Genomic DNA, 16,235 nt, shown 5'->3' on the forward strand with positions numbered 1-16,235 from the left:
TGACATATATAACTTGTAAAATACAATGACATATGCATATGACTATGATAAAGAGTAGAACCATGGCACATAATGGCAAGCATTCACTTGCACTTAGTTTGTCTACTTCTTCCAAATGATTTGTATGCATCTCATCATGACAGTATCTAAAGTAGTTACTCTTATTTTTGCCCATTTTATAGATAAAAGAATTGAGGCACAGAGTGATGTTAACTTACTGCAGAAAGCACTATTCATGAATCCCAAATATAGACACATCAAATTCCCTTACAGCAGATGTAGAGCACACTTCATTTACCTTTGAATTTGATATTATACCAGGAAACATAACTAGTAGAGACCATGTGACAGAAATTTCACTTCTGACCATCGCCACAAGTCAATGAAGGCTTCTACAGATTAAGACCCTGTCTCAAATATAAATAAATTAATAAAGCCAGCCAAACTGAGCTACTAATGACCTATCTCAAAATAAATGAACAAATTTATAAGATATATGTGTGTACATATGTATTTATATGTTAATATCATCTGGTTTATGCATACAAATTTAGTTCTATCTTAGTTACTAAATTACTCTTTAATTATAAAATATTAGTATAAACAAATACTATCCCATACAGTTTAATTTGGTTTAAATAAAAATGACTGTGAATAGAAATATGGAATTCATAAGCTCTAGACTGTGTTCTTTCAATGTTGTAAAAGAAGAAAGCTGTTTAATTTTTGTAGAATGACCTTAAAACTTAACAATTTTTCTAATATGTATTTCTAGTTTTGAAAGGCCCACACCTTTCATGATTGTCTACAGAGAAATTAATCTCTGTTCACATACTATGTTTTCCAGATGAGTGAACTTTAACTTTACAACTGAGTTATTGAAAAGTTAAACCATTTGTGAAAAGTCATTATGAAATGTAGTTATCTACAGCACCACTTTCTTAGACAGAGAAAACAATTTAAGTTTTTCTTTCATTGCTGAGAATCCCCAAGTGTAAGCTATTGAACAATGAAACCTGACAGTGATGTCCTGCCGAGCCTGAGTCTCTCAGGCCCTTGATACTGAGAGGACTGGGAGACTGTTTTCAAGGTCATTTGTCTGCTCTTGATTTTCGTCTTACCTCCATTCTTTGCTATAATAAATTCCTCTGAAATATTTTCACTTTTCTGTGGCAAAACCAAATGAAGTAAATTTTGAAAAGAATAATTTTCTACTTTGAAAGTTTCTATTTGTAAATATTGTCTGCCTTTTGTGTACATTTTTTTGACAGTATGACCATGGCTGTTATGATCATTATTATTTTAGTAGCAGAGCCTGATATCTTCTATATCATATCCCCCACATATTTGATGACAAGAATATTACTCTGTAACAAAAGAAGATAATTTTGTTGTAATTTCATATTCAGTGTACTAGAAAGAAATCAATTATAGCACCTAATGAATTGTGCAAAGATGTAATATTTGAAAAGATATTTCAGAAGACTACATACTTCATATAATTAAAAATTGATTGGAAGCAGCCTAGTATGCCTGTATTGCCTTTTCTTTCTAGTAAATTGTAAGTGATTTACTATGAAATCTGCTTACAGTAAGGTTGATATTTGAGCCTTAGGGAAATTTATTTCATATTAATTCTTTTATGATAGTAGGATGTCTTGGTAATGGGTACTGCGTTTTATTTTCTCAACCAGTGGGCAACTTAATCTTCACCTTTTTTCTTACACATTGTGTTACCAAACACCTGTTCTCACATCTTTATGCATGAAGTCAGTGATTTAAGCAGTGGAGGAATTGTCACAGTGTTCTGGTTTTGACTGGTCTCCTTGCCACTCACTGCTTGTCATTGAGCTTTCTCCCATGACCTTTGGAAAGTTGTTGCATATTCTGCTATACAGAGGTGTAGAATAAGTTTCTCCCAGACTTACTGGCTGACTAAAGAATTTTCTGTTTTTGCATTATTTCTTTCATACTACTGCTTGGATTGCCATGCTGCAAGCAAACCACATGTTTTATCGCTAACCACTCTTACCTTATAACATGTATGTCATCTCCCAAGTTTCTAAAGTAGGGGTCTCTGAATATGACAGAGACTGGTAAGTGGCATTGTGACTTCCAAAGCATTGCTTATATATTTACTTCCTGTCTCCAGCCTCACTTGACTGCCTCTTCACTGTTAGAGCCCTACATTTGTTATCAAGTGTTTCAAATAGCTCATTCTGGCAACTGGATTAGGTAATTGATGCTTTTTCTATCATAACTATGTATGTGTGTATTTATACACACATGTATGTATAGAACATCTCCATCTCTACTTTTTTTCTCACCCTGATAATTTCTAGACTTTCTAGTTGAAAACTGTATGGGGCTGGCAGTGCAGGGTCCATCTTTTCCTGCTTTGCTTTTTTTTTTTCTTTTTTCTTTTTTTTTCTTTTTTTTTTTTTTTTGGTCAATGTTGCTGCTTATCTTACTGCTCCTATTGGTAATTAGATCATGGTCAAGATCCTTTCATCTCTGACTTTTTTTCTGTCATGTAAGCGCCATTGTTTTTCATCCGGATTATCATTTGCCTTCTGATTTTCAGAATAATGCAAATGGTCATTACCAATGACCTTCATGCTACAGGCTTCCAAATATTTTGAATTCTTTCTCATTTTTCTTATTAGGGTGCAGCGTAGATGCCAAGCAAGTAGAGGAACAGTCTGCAGCTGCAAATGAGGAAGCACTTTTTCCCTTCTGTAGGGAACCAAGTTACTTTGAAATTCCTACAAAAGAATTCCAGCAGCCATCACAAATAGCAGAGAGCACTATTCATGAGATTCCAACAAAAGACACACCAAGTTCCCATACAGCAGGTGCAGGGCATGCTTCATTTACCATTGAATTTGATGACAGTACACCAGGAAAAGTAACTATTAGAGATCATGTGACAAAATTCACTTCTGACCATCGCCACAAGTCAAAGAAGGCCACTCCTGGAACTCAAGACTTGCCGGGAATTCAGACAGGAATGATGGCACCAGAAAACAAAGTAGCTGACTGGTTAGCACAAAACAACCCTCCTCGAATGGTGTGGGAGAGAACAGAAGAGGATTCCAAGAGCATTAAAAGTGACGTTCCTGTGTACTTGAAAAGGCTGAAAGGTAAAGTGACTTTCAGAGATTCCTGTTGTGTCAGAAGGAAAAGTTGATCCTCAAACTTACCAGACTGCTATTACTTAATCATCCAGTGGAAAATACCTGTTTTTCAAATTTCACTTAATTTTAAAGCCCAAAAGCAAACAACACTGTTCATGTCCAAATTACTCATTCAAAATAGCCTTTCTTCATATGTAGTAATGTTACATATAATAATATGTAACATTAATTACATATTATTATAGAGTAACATTAGCTATTGTATATACTGTATTCAACACTTGATCACAATTATTAAAAACTTCATAAATGGACATTGGTTGTAACCAATAATCAGCTTTATTCCCACTGGTTTTGTGAATTGAATTTATTTTGGAATTTGTGTTACTCTGTCTTATGTTTTAATATGCTGTCAATACATGAATGGTTTTGAACAAATTATGATTATATGTGAATCTAACCATTCTCTGGCTTTTATTAGGAGCTGATTAATCCTATTTTTTAAATGCTTTTTGAGGTAGCGATCACGTGTGTCTTATTCTGTTCCTTAACATTTCATCTGGACTTCAGCATATGATGTTATCTAGTGACTTCACTGTTAATGACTGAACTGACTGACTTAATCTGAACCTTACACCCTGGAATTCTCGTCAAGTAATGAAGTAATATTAATTTATGCCTAGTAACAAATTGTTTCTAAGACATTTCAGGGTAGTGAGAACATGTGATTACCTAATTGAAAAATATGCATGCATAGGTTAAAGGTAACATTTGTAAACTGACCATTAATATAAATTTGAAAATATTAATAAGTTAGTACAATATTAAAGATAATATATATCTTGAAAATGAGTTGTCTTAAAAGTTCATACTCTCACTAAATATATGAAGGTTGAGTTGAAGAGATCCTTTTGGAAGGTAGCATTTAAAAATCTTTGTTAAGGGGCTGGAGAGGCTCAGCAGTTAGGACCCAGATTCAGTTTCCAGCGCCCGGATGGTGGCTCTACATCATCCATAAAGAGAGGTTCAGTGCCCTCTTCTGACTTATTCAGGCACCAGACACCCACAGATTGAACATAGATACATGCAGGCAAAACACTCATAGACATAAAATAAAATAAATACTTGGAAACATCTTTTAAAATCATTTCATCACAGTGCCATTGTTATTGTTTCTTGTATTACCATTTATTATTACTTTTTTTGTTGTTTATTGAGACAGGGTTTCTCTGTGTAGCTTTGGAGCCTATCCTGACACTTGCTCTGTAGACCAGGCTGGCCTTGAACTCGCAGAGATCTGCCTGTCTCTACTTCCTGAGTGCTGGGTTTAAAGGCGCGCACCACCAACAACCGGCATTAACAATTTTTTTAAACCATCGTTTAGTATATTCTCTGCTCTTCACAAAGAACTGTTTGAGCCTAATGAAAAGTAGTTCAGTATATATTTTAAAATTTTGAGAAAATTTATCTAATTACTATCAACTTTTAATTTGATCTACAGGTAGGCATCTCTCAGTGTGGTACCATTGCTTGGAACTCTCAGATGTAACATCATTCTGTTTTTAAAGCCCTTCAAAAAGTCCTTTCACAGCAATAACTCGCTTTGTATTTCAAATATACCCATGTTATTTCTTTATACTTACTCGCATATGATATTTGACTTGCTTCAGAAATCAGAGCTGCTATGAATAGATGAAAGTCTCCTACTATTTACGCTATGAAAGGGATATATTCAGATTGTGAATAAATGAAGGAAGACGGTAGTTAGTAACAATTTCTTAAAATTTTAGCTTTTTAGTAACTAAAAATCAGATAAACAACTGATACAAGATAGATAGGATGGATGGATAGATAGGTAGGTAGATAGGTGGATAGATAGATAGACAGACAGACAGACAGACAGACAGACAGACAGATAGATGCCTTGCTCCTACAAGAGTAAAGTGCATGCGCTTTGGGACAGTGAGGAAAATAATGTTCACAAAGCCCATACACTTTCACCCTTTAGGAGAGTTGCAGCTTCTTTTAGCCACAGTACAGCAAAACTAACCTGAGAGATAGTAAATGAACTTCCAGATTTAGGCATAATTAGTGATGGACAGATGAGTTAAGAATCATGTTGAGCATTTCCTGGTGGCCTTTTTGCTGAGTAGAATCAGAAAGATTGCAGCTCTGACCTGATGCCTCACCTGTATCACCTTGTGTAATACACTGAAGCACTAGAAGGAATAATAATTTTGCAAGAAAGAAAATGACTAATCTCCAACAAATGAATAGCAGGAAATATATGAAAATGGTATTTTCATTACAAATGTTAATTGTAAGTTTATTTGGTCATCTTGTATAGGAAATATTATAGTTTCTTCTTTTGGACCTTAGCAAACTGAATTCCTATTCAGCTTATCCAACCCAATATGTTTTAAATAGTGCTATAGTAAAAATTGAATTTAAAATAGTGATTATATTTGTATCTGCTTTCCATATACTACCCGTGATTCCTAGATGAATTATCAGTGACAGAGATTCTTCCCTTAAATTTTTTTCTTTTCAGATTACATTTTGGGTAGTAAATAATTTGAAGAGTTTTATATTTGTCACATTTGTTTTTTAGATTACTATCTCACTTTGAATGTGCCCAACCCCATTATTTTTACCTATTATCACCCTTTCTCTTTTTCAAGATGTCATTCTATTCTACCACCCCCTTGTCTATCCTCGTTCCTTTTATGTGCTACATTTTTCAGGTAATTGTCTTGTATTAAGTTATCACCACTGTTGGTAGCTTCCAAATTTACTAGGAACAAACCTATGCACTTTATAACTCCTTCCCCTAGACATACAACTCGTATTCTTTCATACACATCAGCTCTTTACTTGCTGATTGGTTTCTTGTAGGCTAACACATTATTTTCAGATGTTTGCATTAAACAGCCTGGGAATGTTCAGGAATATTCATAATCAGATTACTTCTGCATGACTGGAATCTGCAGATGTATATTCCAATGCACTAGATCTTTTATAACTTTGAAAGGATTTTAGTTAATCCTTGATTGATGATTCCATCTGAATCATGCCTAGAGTAGCTCTTTCTCTGATCCAGAAAAACTTTTGTTAGGAGACAGGTGTTTCAGAGTTCACATATGTTTTAATGTGACTGTGATTTTTGGACATGACATCTGCCTATATTTATTTGTACCATGTAGTTTAGTAGGTAGAAGGATGTCATAGACTTTGTCTTTAGTAGGGTTCTCAGTCAGCATCTTTTAACTCTTTTTAAGCCAGTAGAGTTTAGAAATCTCTGCTAAGAAAACATTTGTATAACTATGTCATAAATAGAAACTACAAATTTCAATCTTTTTATTGAAAGGTATGCTGAACTTTTAAAGTATTGAATGTCACAATTTGGATATAGTTCAATTTTATGACTTTTATGTTCTGTTTAATAATAAGTGGTTGCAGTTACACCAGTCTTTTAAAAAATTACTCCTTTTGTTTTTTGTGATTATGATGACTTTATTTCCCCATTTCGTTTCCTCCCTCCAGACCCTTCCAAATGCCTCTTATTATTTCAGTTTCTTCCATATTATTGCCCTCTTTTTCATTAATTATTGTTACAACCATAATTCCTAAGTACATAAACATAACCTGCTCAGTCTGTAAAATCTTGCTTGGATGTGTTTTCAGGCAGTGCTAACCACTTGGTATTGGATAACCAATTGATATGTTCTTCTTGGGAAAGACTATTTCTCCCATTCCCTGCACTCCTTAGTTGCCTGCAGTTCTTTGTGTAGGCTTGAAGCCTTGGTTACTCTTAAGAGTCAGTTTTTTTGTGGGTTTTTCTTGTTTTGTTAACAAAGGTTTACAATTCAGAGGCAGAGCTAATGTGTATTGCTATTATAAGCATAAGTCTGACAGATAATAGAACATTGCTTTTTAAGTCATTGATGAATCTTTTTTAAAGTTAGAATTTAGAGAAAGAAAAGAGAAAAGTAATTCATCCAATTGTTTATAAAGGACCTCATTGTTGGTTGAATAAATATAATTGTAATCTTTGTGTTTGAGGACAGTATGCAGAGCCTGTTACAGAAAACAACATACATCTTTGTATTAGGAGGGGAAAGGGGTGAAAATAGCGCTTTTGTACGTGCTTCTGATTTTCTCCATGGAATTTTTTCTTTTCTACTTTATCATTCCTCTCTTATGTTCAGGGAACAAACATGATGATGGCACTCAGAGTGATTCAGAAAATGCTGGGGCACACAGGCGCTGTAGCAAGCGTGCAACTCTTGAGGAACATTTACGACGCCATCACTCAGAACAGAAAAAGAAGGCCCAGTCTACTGAAAAACATCAAGACCAGGCCGTTGTAAGTCAAACTGCTTTTATGATTGCATTCTTTGATGAAGATCGTTCCAGAAAGAGAAGGTCATATTCTTTTACGCAAAGTTCAGGAATCTCATGTCAGGAAACTACTTTCTCAACACCACATACAAAACTTGAAAAAGCAAAATCTCCACCAGCAGATGCCAAAGTGGTTTCTTTGTCTTTACAGACTAGCTCTACGCATCACAGAGGGGGGCATGGTGTTCCACATGGGAAATTGTTAAAACAGAAATCAGAGGAGCCATCGGTGTCAATACCCTTCCTACAAACTGCATTGTTAAGAAGTTCAGGGAGTCTTGGGCACAGACCAAGCCAGGAGATGGATAAAATGTTAAAAAACCAAGCTACTTCTGCTACTTCAGAAAAGGATAATGATGATGACCAAAGTGACAAGGGTACTTATACCATTGAGTTAGAGAACCCCAACAGTGAGGAGGTGGAAGCAAGAAAAATGATTGACAAGGTAAATAATTGAAATTTGAGTATGATGTTAGTTTTGTGGGGCTTTTGACATTGGACCTTAATGGAGAGTTGATGTGGAACGTTCTCATATAGTTGGTGTTTTTGGAACTTTAGGGTTTTGTTAGGGACCTAGAAGACTAACAGCAAGAACAAAATATTTTCTGCTTTCATTTTGTTTATATTCTGAAATTTTCTGAGTTTTATATGTAAGATCCTCTACATTTAAACTATGTGGGCCTTTTTAAGGTATATAAGTTTGATTGAATTTAAAGGTAATGTCATTTTGCATTTATTTATATCAAAACTGAACAAAGAAATAAATTGCTATAATTATTAAATGAATATAAATATTTACATGTCTTCTACCTACTAATTTCATTTTGGAAGCAGATAAAAAGCATATGTTGTGATTGTCTTTGATTCTCTTTGTTTCTCTTTACTGCCATCTTTGATGAACTCAGAACAAAATCAGTTTTTATATATTTTGTTCATTTTAGTCAGGCTTAGACCCAATTCTAATAATTGTCTATATTTCAGATACTTCTTTGATGTTGTTGGTTTAGCTACATGGTGATTGTTGTATGATTTAAAAAGTACTTTGCAGTGTTGTTGTGACCATGAATAGTTAACCATTGAATGAGCTATTTATTTTACTTCCTTGATAATAGCAACCTAAGTTTGGCTAAACATTAATCTCACATTTAAATTCTTGTTACCCAAAATGTACTCATGTGTGTATAGCATTGATATTACTAAGGAGGCATGTACAGATATATTGAATTGAATCTGTGATTAAAAATAAGATGACCATGTAGTTCATGTGCACATTAACATTTGGAATATGCTAGTCTAGGTGATGAGTTTTTAGAATGGCTTGTCAGAGTGGGCAAGATCTAACCCTCTGGGATGCAGGAAAAAAAATAGTAGGATTATGTTCACTTTTAAGTCTAAGTGTATTCTATTTTAGTCTGTGTTCTGTAGTATTTGTGATGCATTCACTATATACATTTGCAGACATAAGTTTATTGAGGAGTCTAATTATTTTACTCTTAGAGTGGCATAATGCCAAACTTTTTTAGTCTTAGAAATACATGTTATATGTAAGCAGTACTTTACTGTTGTTTAAAAAAAAAGAGGTATAGGTTTTCAAAAGCCATAGGTCTTTTGCTTGATGGTGATTAATATTTTTCCATTAAAATATTATTTTATGGTTATATATATTGCAGAGGTTAAGAACATGGCTATTTGCAGGCATCTGGAATTAAGTGTATAAACTTTACATGTACCATTTCTTGGTATAAATCAACCTCTTTAAGCTTAAGAATTTTTTAAGTTTAGCAGAAATTCTAAAACATAGTGTGCTTATCATGATGTCTATCATAAAAATGATCTCTGAATATTAGTTTTTATATTATTCATTTCCATATATGACTCTATACCCAAAGTACTGGCAAGTCTTAGAAATTTCTTTCAACACTAAAAGGGTTAAATGTGAAGCCAAAGTGGAAGTTACAGTGCAGGGGACCAACCTAGCCTGGGTCAGCCGTGAGAAAGAAGAGTTATGTAGTATCTTATTTTAAAATTGAAGTAAATTTCACATAACATAAAGTTGGGATACTTTAGTCATTGAGAATGTACAGTTCAGTTAGGTGTTATAATCTGCACCTATAATTCCAGGACTTGGTAAGCTGAGGCAGAATGATGATTAATTAAAAGTCAGATCTCAGAAGTAAAGCATCAGTGTAGAGTCTGGAAGCTGTGGTAATTCATACTGTTTTGTGATGATTGTATTGTATAACTTCAGAATGTATGCATCACTCTAAAGAGAAATTGCACTTAAATAGTCTTTTCCCATTGTTTGGACCCCTTGGAACTACCTATCTGCTTTCTGTCAATGTGCATTTACTTTGTCTGGATATTTCATGTAAATAGTCCTTCTATCTGTGGCCTTTAATGACTGGCTACTTTTACTTTGAATATTGTCTCCAAGGTTCATCTATGTTTTAACATGCATCACTACTCATTCTTTTTTATGATAAGTCATAAATAATACTATGATAGAACCCTTTGTCTGTTCATCTATTGGCAGATGTTGAATTTGAGTTCATCTTTGACTATAAATAATGATGCCGTGAAGAGTGTATGTATAGGCTACAGCAAATGGTAAATGGTCTTTCCTAATCCCACTCTGAACTCTTGTAACAGTTTTGCCTAAATATTACATTTGAAGAATTAGTTACAAATATCAGAATCACAGTGTTAAATAATCACAATATATTTATTCCATTGAATTTTAAGATATTTTTCTTTTTAAAAGTTAAGCTATATTTTCCTGGGAAAATACTATAAATTTAAAAAGAAAACTTACATAAATAATCTTGAGTTCTTTGACACTATATACTTGGATTGTTTCTTGAATGTTTTTTGGTAAGGTATGGGACCTTGTACTAGTGATTTAACTTACAATGATAGACCCCACTCGTCTTACCCAGCAGGACCTTGTTCCTTGGGGCAAGATATGTTCTGGACTGAAACTTGGCAATATTTTTATTTTGACATCTTGTTAGGATTAAAATCTTAAGTACTTCACCATCCTTTAATTAATGTAAGCTTACAAAAAGTGTGGTGTTTACTATTAGCTTTCTCATTTCTATGAGAAGATGGATTCTAAATTTTAATTGATTGGGACTTTTTACATGCTGGGTCTCATTCATGTTAGATGTGCACTAATCTATACCCACAGTCCTAGTTTTAATTTAGTAAATTCAGTATTATGCAATGAAATTCTCATTTGGTCTACATTTGTGTTATAATTATGACGTAGTTTTTCCCTCTCCTTCTTCTTTCACACTGGGCTCTGTTTCCTGTTACAAAGACCAAATCTCCCATATCTGATAATATAATGTGTAATTTTGACCTACACACCTGTTTAATATTAATAGATGGAATATAAATATTCATAAAATAGCCAAAAATATCAGCTCTTTAAGTGGAGCACTGGTAGTCCTCAGCCCCACTGTTACCATTTTGAATCAAAAAGGTGTGAAACTTTGGGCTCTGTAGTTTAGACTAATAATGACAGTAATAACCTGGTAATAGAAAAACCAAAATCAAGGGCTTTGCTTGTGGTGTATACAACATAGTCTGTTATTATCTGGAGGGTGTTTTTTTTCTTTTTAATGTTAATCTAAAGTTGAAACAGAAATCTAAAAGTCTGGTATTTACAGAAGCTTAGTTTAATAATAGAGTGCTTCTGTATGGTTCTTTCAGGCTTGTGTGTGTGTGTTTATTAGATGTTGGTAGGACTAAGTCATACAGATTTTTAAATTTCCTGTAGTGCCTACCTTAATTGCCTACATTCAGTAAGTACCATGCCTCAGTAGCCAGTTGTTTTAATCGCTGAGAGTAGCCCCTGAACTCTAGGTGGGAAATTCTATAATAAATATGATATGTCCATATTCTGAGCTAAAGATTGAGAATATGTTTAATGAAACATGTAATAGTGTGGAGCAAAAGGTTCCTTCTATTCTCTTTCCCTAACACTAGAATATGTTGGAGGGATCTATCACAGGTGTCCCAGGTAGAATATCTACCTGGATGATGGAGACAGTAGTGGGTAGCATGTGAATGTCATTCTTCTCCTCTAAGATAACATGAGTCATCTTAGTAATCCCAAAGAACTCCTTTTGCACCTGCCCTGAGAGATTTAGAAGTGTAAGAGCAAGCTTCTGTGAAAATTCCATTAAAGAAAGTACAGATTAGACAGGTATTTGTCTTTCTCCCCGGTGGGCATCCAATATAAAGAACTCCTGGCTAGGGGAGAGAGCCAGATTTTGTTATGAACAAGACTGAAATTGTGGTTGACAACAAGTCAGAGTAGGATAGGGAGAAAAGAATGGGTTTATGGATAACATTTGAAGTATCTTGAACTGTCCTTGATGACAGGTAAGCCACATTCTATACAGTTGGTAGGTCAAATAATGATACGTATACTGGATGAAATCTCCTAATGACAGACTCTAGAATGAAAGATGGAAAATCTTATAAATTTTGACTTGATTTTGAGTACTCTCAAGTTCTAGACCATTATTAGATTGTATGTCTGTATGTGTGTACTTTAAAAATACAAAAACATGCATGTCTTGGAGTATATAGATATTGTAACTAACTGTGCGCTGTGTTTCCATGTGCAAAATATCACAATCGAAGGTCTGTGTGCCTACACACAGAAATGAATGCATATTGTTTGAGCTGGACTAGCCATTACTACTTTATTAATGTTTTTCAATATGTTTTAAAAGCCGACCATAGTGGCTTATTCTTGCTTGTAATTTATAACACTTGAGTAGCTCAGACAAGAGGAATGTGTTTAGATTTAAGTCAGTCTGGACTACACTCTGAGACTACCTCAATAATTAACAAAACAATCAAACTAAATCATAAGTGTGAAATCTCAAAGCATTTTTGCAACACTGGAAGTTTTCCTGCCATGCCATCTATATGGAAAGAAATTGGCCATTCTTTAACAGATATATGAGTAGGTATGTCTCTGATACTTTAAAGGGAATGTGTAGAAAATCTCTGGAGTACTGTCTATTGCCTTCAACTCCCATTAGAGCACAGTCCTCGGTATAATTGTTAGCCTTTTCAAAATACCAGTCTATTAACAATGCAATATCCAAGCCATTTTTATTAAAAGTATTTTGAAGTGGTTTACCATATTTTTTTATTGGAAACCACTGGTGATTAAGATTGTATTTTAATAATTGTAATGTATGTCTGATGCAATTAATTATCACCAAATCATAAACTATAAAGTGACATGCAACAATGATGCAAAATGTAAGGACTCATATATGATTACTTTTTTACTACCAAACGAGGTTTTTTTTTTTTTTCTGGTAATACAAAAGTAAAACAAACCAGTAAATTTGCAGTAAACTATTTTGTAAAAGACCCACAAGCCACTTCCACTCTAATGTTGATTTCCTTACAAATCAATGTAAAGTCACAAGACACAGGTACGCCCTCTTTGCTTCACTATTTTAGCCACGTGGCACTCTAGAGGCCCAAATGGATGTAGTAGTGATAAGGCAATGCTAACCACACCCACTTTGGGCATGACTAGAGACAGGGCGATGAACTAAGCCGATAGCCAGGCCCACAACTGCAGCAGAGCCACAGTCGCTCTCTTTTCCACTTCCGGTTTGGTGATGGAAAGCTGCTTGACTCATCTTGGTTGCCCGTTTTCTTTTGTACTTTCTACAATAGTTACCTATACCCTCAACAAGTGTGCCGTTTACAATTACAGTCTCTGCTTTGCTAAATGCACATTTCAGAATCTATCAGATTATCAGATTATTATAAGACCATCAATTTCTTTTTCTGTGTGTTGATACAGCAAGCATTTCCAACCTAATATCTATGGGCTACATATGTCCCATTATAGCTATGAATACTACCCAACACATTTGTAGATGAGAAGGTCATGCATCAACCTGAAAACAGATGGCACCACTGAAAATGGTTTTCCCTTGTAGGAAGCAAGGGTTATGAGGGTCATTTCCACACATTGCTTGTTTGAGGGCATATTTTTCTGATTGTAATGATCAATGCCCCATACAGTTAAGTGTAATGAGTAAGTCTGGGGAACATTCATCCATTCATTTGAACCAAGTTCAAAATTGAATAGTAAAACAAAATATTAAATGTATTCACTATAACATTTTTGCAGTTCGTTTGCAAGGTATTACATCCAGGTTCCTTTATGTGCCAGAAAATGATTAATACTGGAATCTTGCCTGTTAGGAAAATACAATCACATGACTGTTGATCTCTGTGTTGAGAGCTTTTTAAAGTGTTGACCATTGATAGTCATTTACTTATTGATAAAGTTGATCTATGTGAATAGGCCAAGAACCTACATTTCAGACAAATTGCTGTACTTTTGTAAAATTCATTCAATAAAATCTTGTTTAAGGGTACCCTAAGAAATTATAAGTATAAATATAAGATATATATAAACGAAACTTCTTTTAATAAAAAAGAGGCATATATTTTTTAACATGCTTCTCTGAAATAGGAACAAGAAGCAAGCTGAAAATATGCTGAAGTATTTTCTTGACTCTTCTCATGATTGTAATGTTGAGCATCAAGTCATTCAACAAATCAAATGTAGTATTCTGAATGTTTCATTTGATCAACCAGAATAATTTGCTAGCTATTAAAAGGGATAGCCACATCTGCAACTGTTGGCTTCCTGTCCAGTCCAGATGGGGAGTCATCTTGTCATTAAATATGGTTCCCTGTTTCTGAAATTGCTAGGTGAGGTTAATTTAGGATATTTTTATTTGCTTCTGATGCTGTTGATGACAGTCATATATTAATCTGGTGCCCGCACTTACATTTTCATCATGAAACAAATTTTTCCTCCTAGGTATTTGGAGTAGATGACAATCAGGGTTATAATAGGCCTGTTATCAACGAAAAGCATAAAGGTCTGATACAAGATGGGACTCTCAAGTCTGCTGCAGCAGTAATGGAAGAAAGAAAGCCATTCAGTACACCTGGGTTTCATAACTCAGAGGTATGCAGTTCTTTTTATGTGCACAAAATGTAAGTTTTCTTCGTTTGGAAGTTATTTTAACTATGTATCATATATTCTCTTGTGAAATGCTTCAAAAACTACATTTTGACCAATTTTTATTTTGAATGAAAACCTAAAACAGTTTTAGTTTAGTTCTTAATTTTCGTTGTTCTTTCATAGTTAGTGAGGAAAATAATTACAATTCGGCAAACAAGTAATACACTACTTGTTCCTTTTTGTAAGTAGCACATGTGACAAAACAAGAAATATACACTGCCTATGCTTTCTAGAAGGTATGTGTTTGGAATTAGAAAGTTGAGTCAGCAGAAAACATGTGAAAGGTGCAACTTATACACACTGCAGTAAGCATTAGTGTGGTACAAGCCAGGATGTATTGAGGATTAGAACTTAGATGGCTTGATTGGCATAGCTATGATATCAAAATTCCACTCCATCTTATGTATCAAAAAAACATGAAATATTTGTATAAGTTGGAAGTCTATTTGTTCAGACAATAGGCAGCAGCTTGCAATGGAAGGAACCCCGCAAACTCTTTTACTAATGAGGCAAATGCAGTGCATGTATGTATGTATGTATGTATGTTTGTTTGTTACACATGCATATGGAAGTCAAACAAGCACACAAATGTCTTCCTCTGTTAACTCTCCGCCTTTTCCTTTAGGACAGCGACTTTCACAGGTACACACAGACATGTCCAGCTTTTTATGTGGGTGCTGGGAATTTGAACTCCAGCTGTCAGACTTGTACAGCAAGTGCTCATAATCACTGAGCCTTCTCCCCAACCTGACCTAGCTTTCTTAATTCATTATCTTACTCATTACATTATTTTCCTCTAAGGAAAAGAGTTATAGTAAGTGAATAAATATAAGATATGCATAAAAAACCATTATGTAACATTGCTATTTTGTTTCTATTCCTACAAATATGAATGTCATTGAATAGTGTTAAACTATTACTCTGTGGTTTGCCATTTTCTGAAAATTGTCAAAGTAATTACAGCTTTTTAGTGTTCTTTATTTCCCCTTCAGACAATTTTCTAGTTTCTGTTTAATTTACTCCCTGAAAACAGGCAATATTAATAGTAATATCAGGCAGTGTGTTGATATTTTGGTAAATCCAGGGAAAGGTTTTTGTAAATTACTTTAGATTCCCTCTCTTCTCTTCATCTATCCATGCCAAGTAAAATTCATATAGCCCCAATAAGTTGCCACCTTTGCAGGCCTAACAGGCCAGCAAGAACAAAGAACAGTATATCATCAGTATGCCCTGTTGTGGATTTTCTCAGCATAGTGCAGGATGATCCGCACTGCCTGTAGTGCTCACAGTTGTGGGCAGGTACTGCAAGACCTTGGAAGGGAGTTCAAGAAGTCAGATAGCTTTGGTGACCTCATATCTAAATACGTCAATCTCTATGCTTGACTATTTTAATCTGTTCATGAAACCACAAAGTGTATTATCTACATGAAATCATTACTTCATCAGTGTCTAACCTTAGCCTGTTCATAATTAACACAGTATCTTGGGTTTTTTTTTTTAAATAAGGTATATTTTAAATAGTTCAAAATTTTGTGTTGTAGTTTTCCATTTCCTACTTGGCATCAGTTTTGGTATGAATGCCTGAGTTAAGTTTTGGGTGAGAGGTGTCT

The 16,235-nt window shown here is 34.3% G+C and overlaps 1 protein-coding gene across 7 annotated transcripts in view; it reads left to right on the forward strand.

Annotated features, from left to right (window-relative positions):
* The window catches only part of Cep170 (centrosomal protein 170), an 84,456-nt gene that overhangs the window by 35,355 nt on the left and 32,866 nt on the right, over positions 1-16,235 (forward strand). For 4 of the 7 annotated variants that reach the window (XM_013119188.3, XM_013119186.3, XM_013119187.3 and 1 more), the window contains exons 8-11: positions 2,667-3,143; positions 7,346-7,503; positions 7,690-7,983; positions 14,419-14,568. In XM_013119188.3, the coding sequence (XP_012974642.1) occupies positions 2,667-3,143; positions 7,346-7,503; positions 7,690-7,983; positions 14,419-14,568 (1,079 nt within the window). The remainder of the gene's footprint in view (positions 1-2,666; positions 3,144-7,345; positions 7,504-7,689; positions 7,984-14,418; positions 14,569-16,235) is intronic. The other 3 variants (XM_013119191.3, XM_013119189.3, XM_013119190.3) reach the window with 1 other exon arrangement.

The sequence above is a fragment of the Mesocricetus auratus genome, unplaced genomic scaffold (genome assembly GCF_017639785.1).
Source record: "Mesocricetus auratus isolate SY011 unplaced genomic scaffold, BCM_Maur_2.0 Super-Scaffold_100676, whole genome shotgun sequence".
NCBI lineage: Eukaryota > Metazoa > Chordata > Mammalia > Rodentia > Cricetidae > Mesocricetus > Mesocricetus auratus.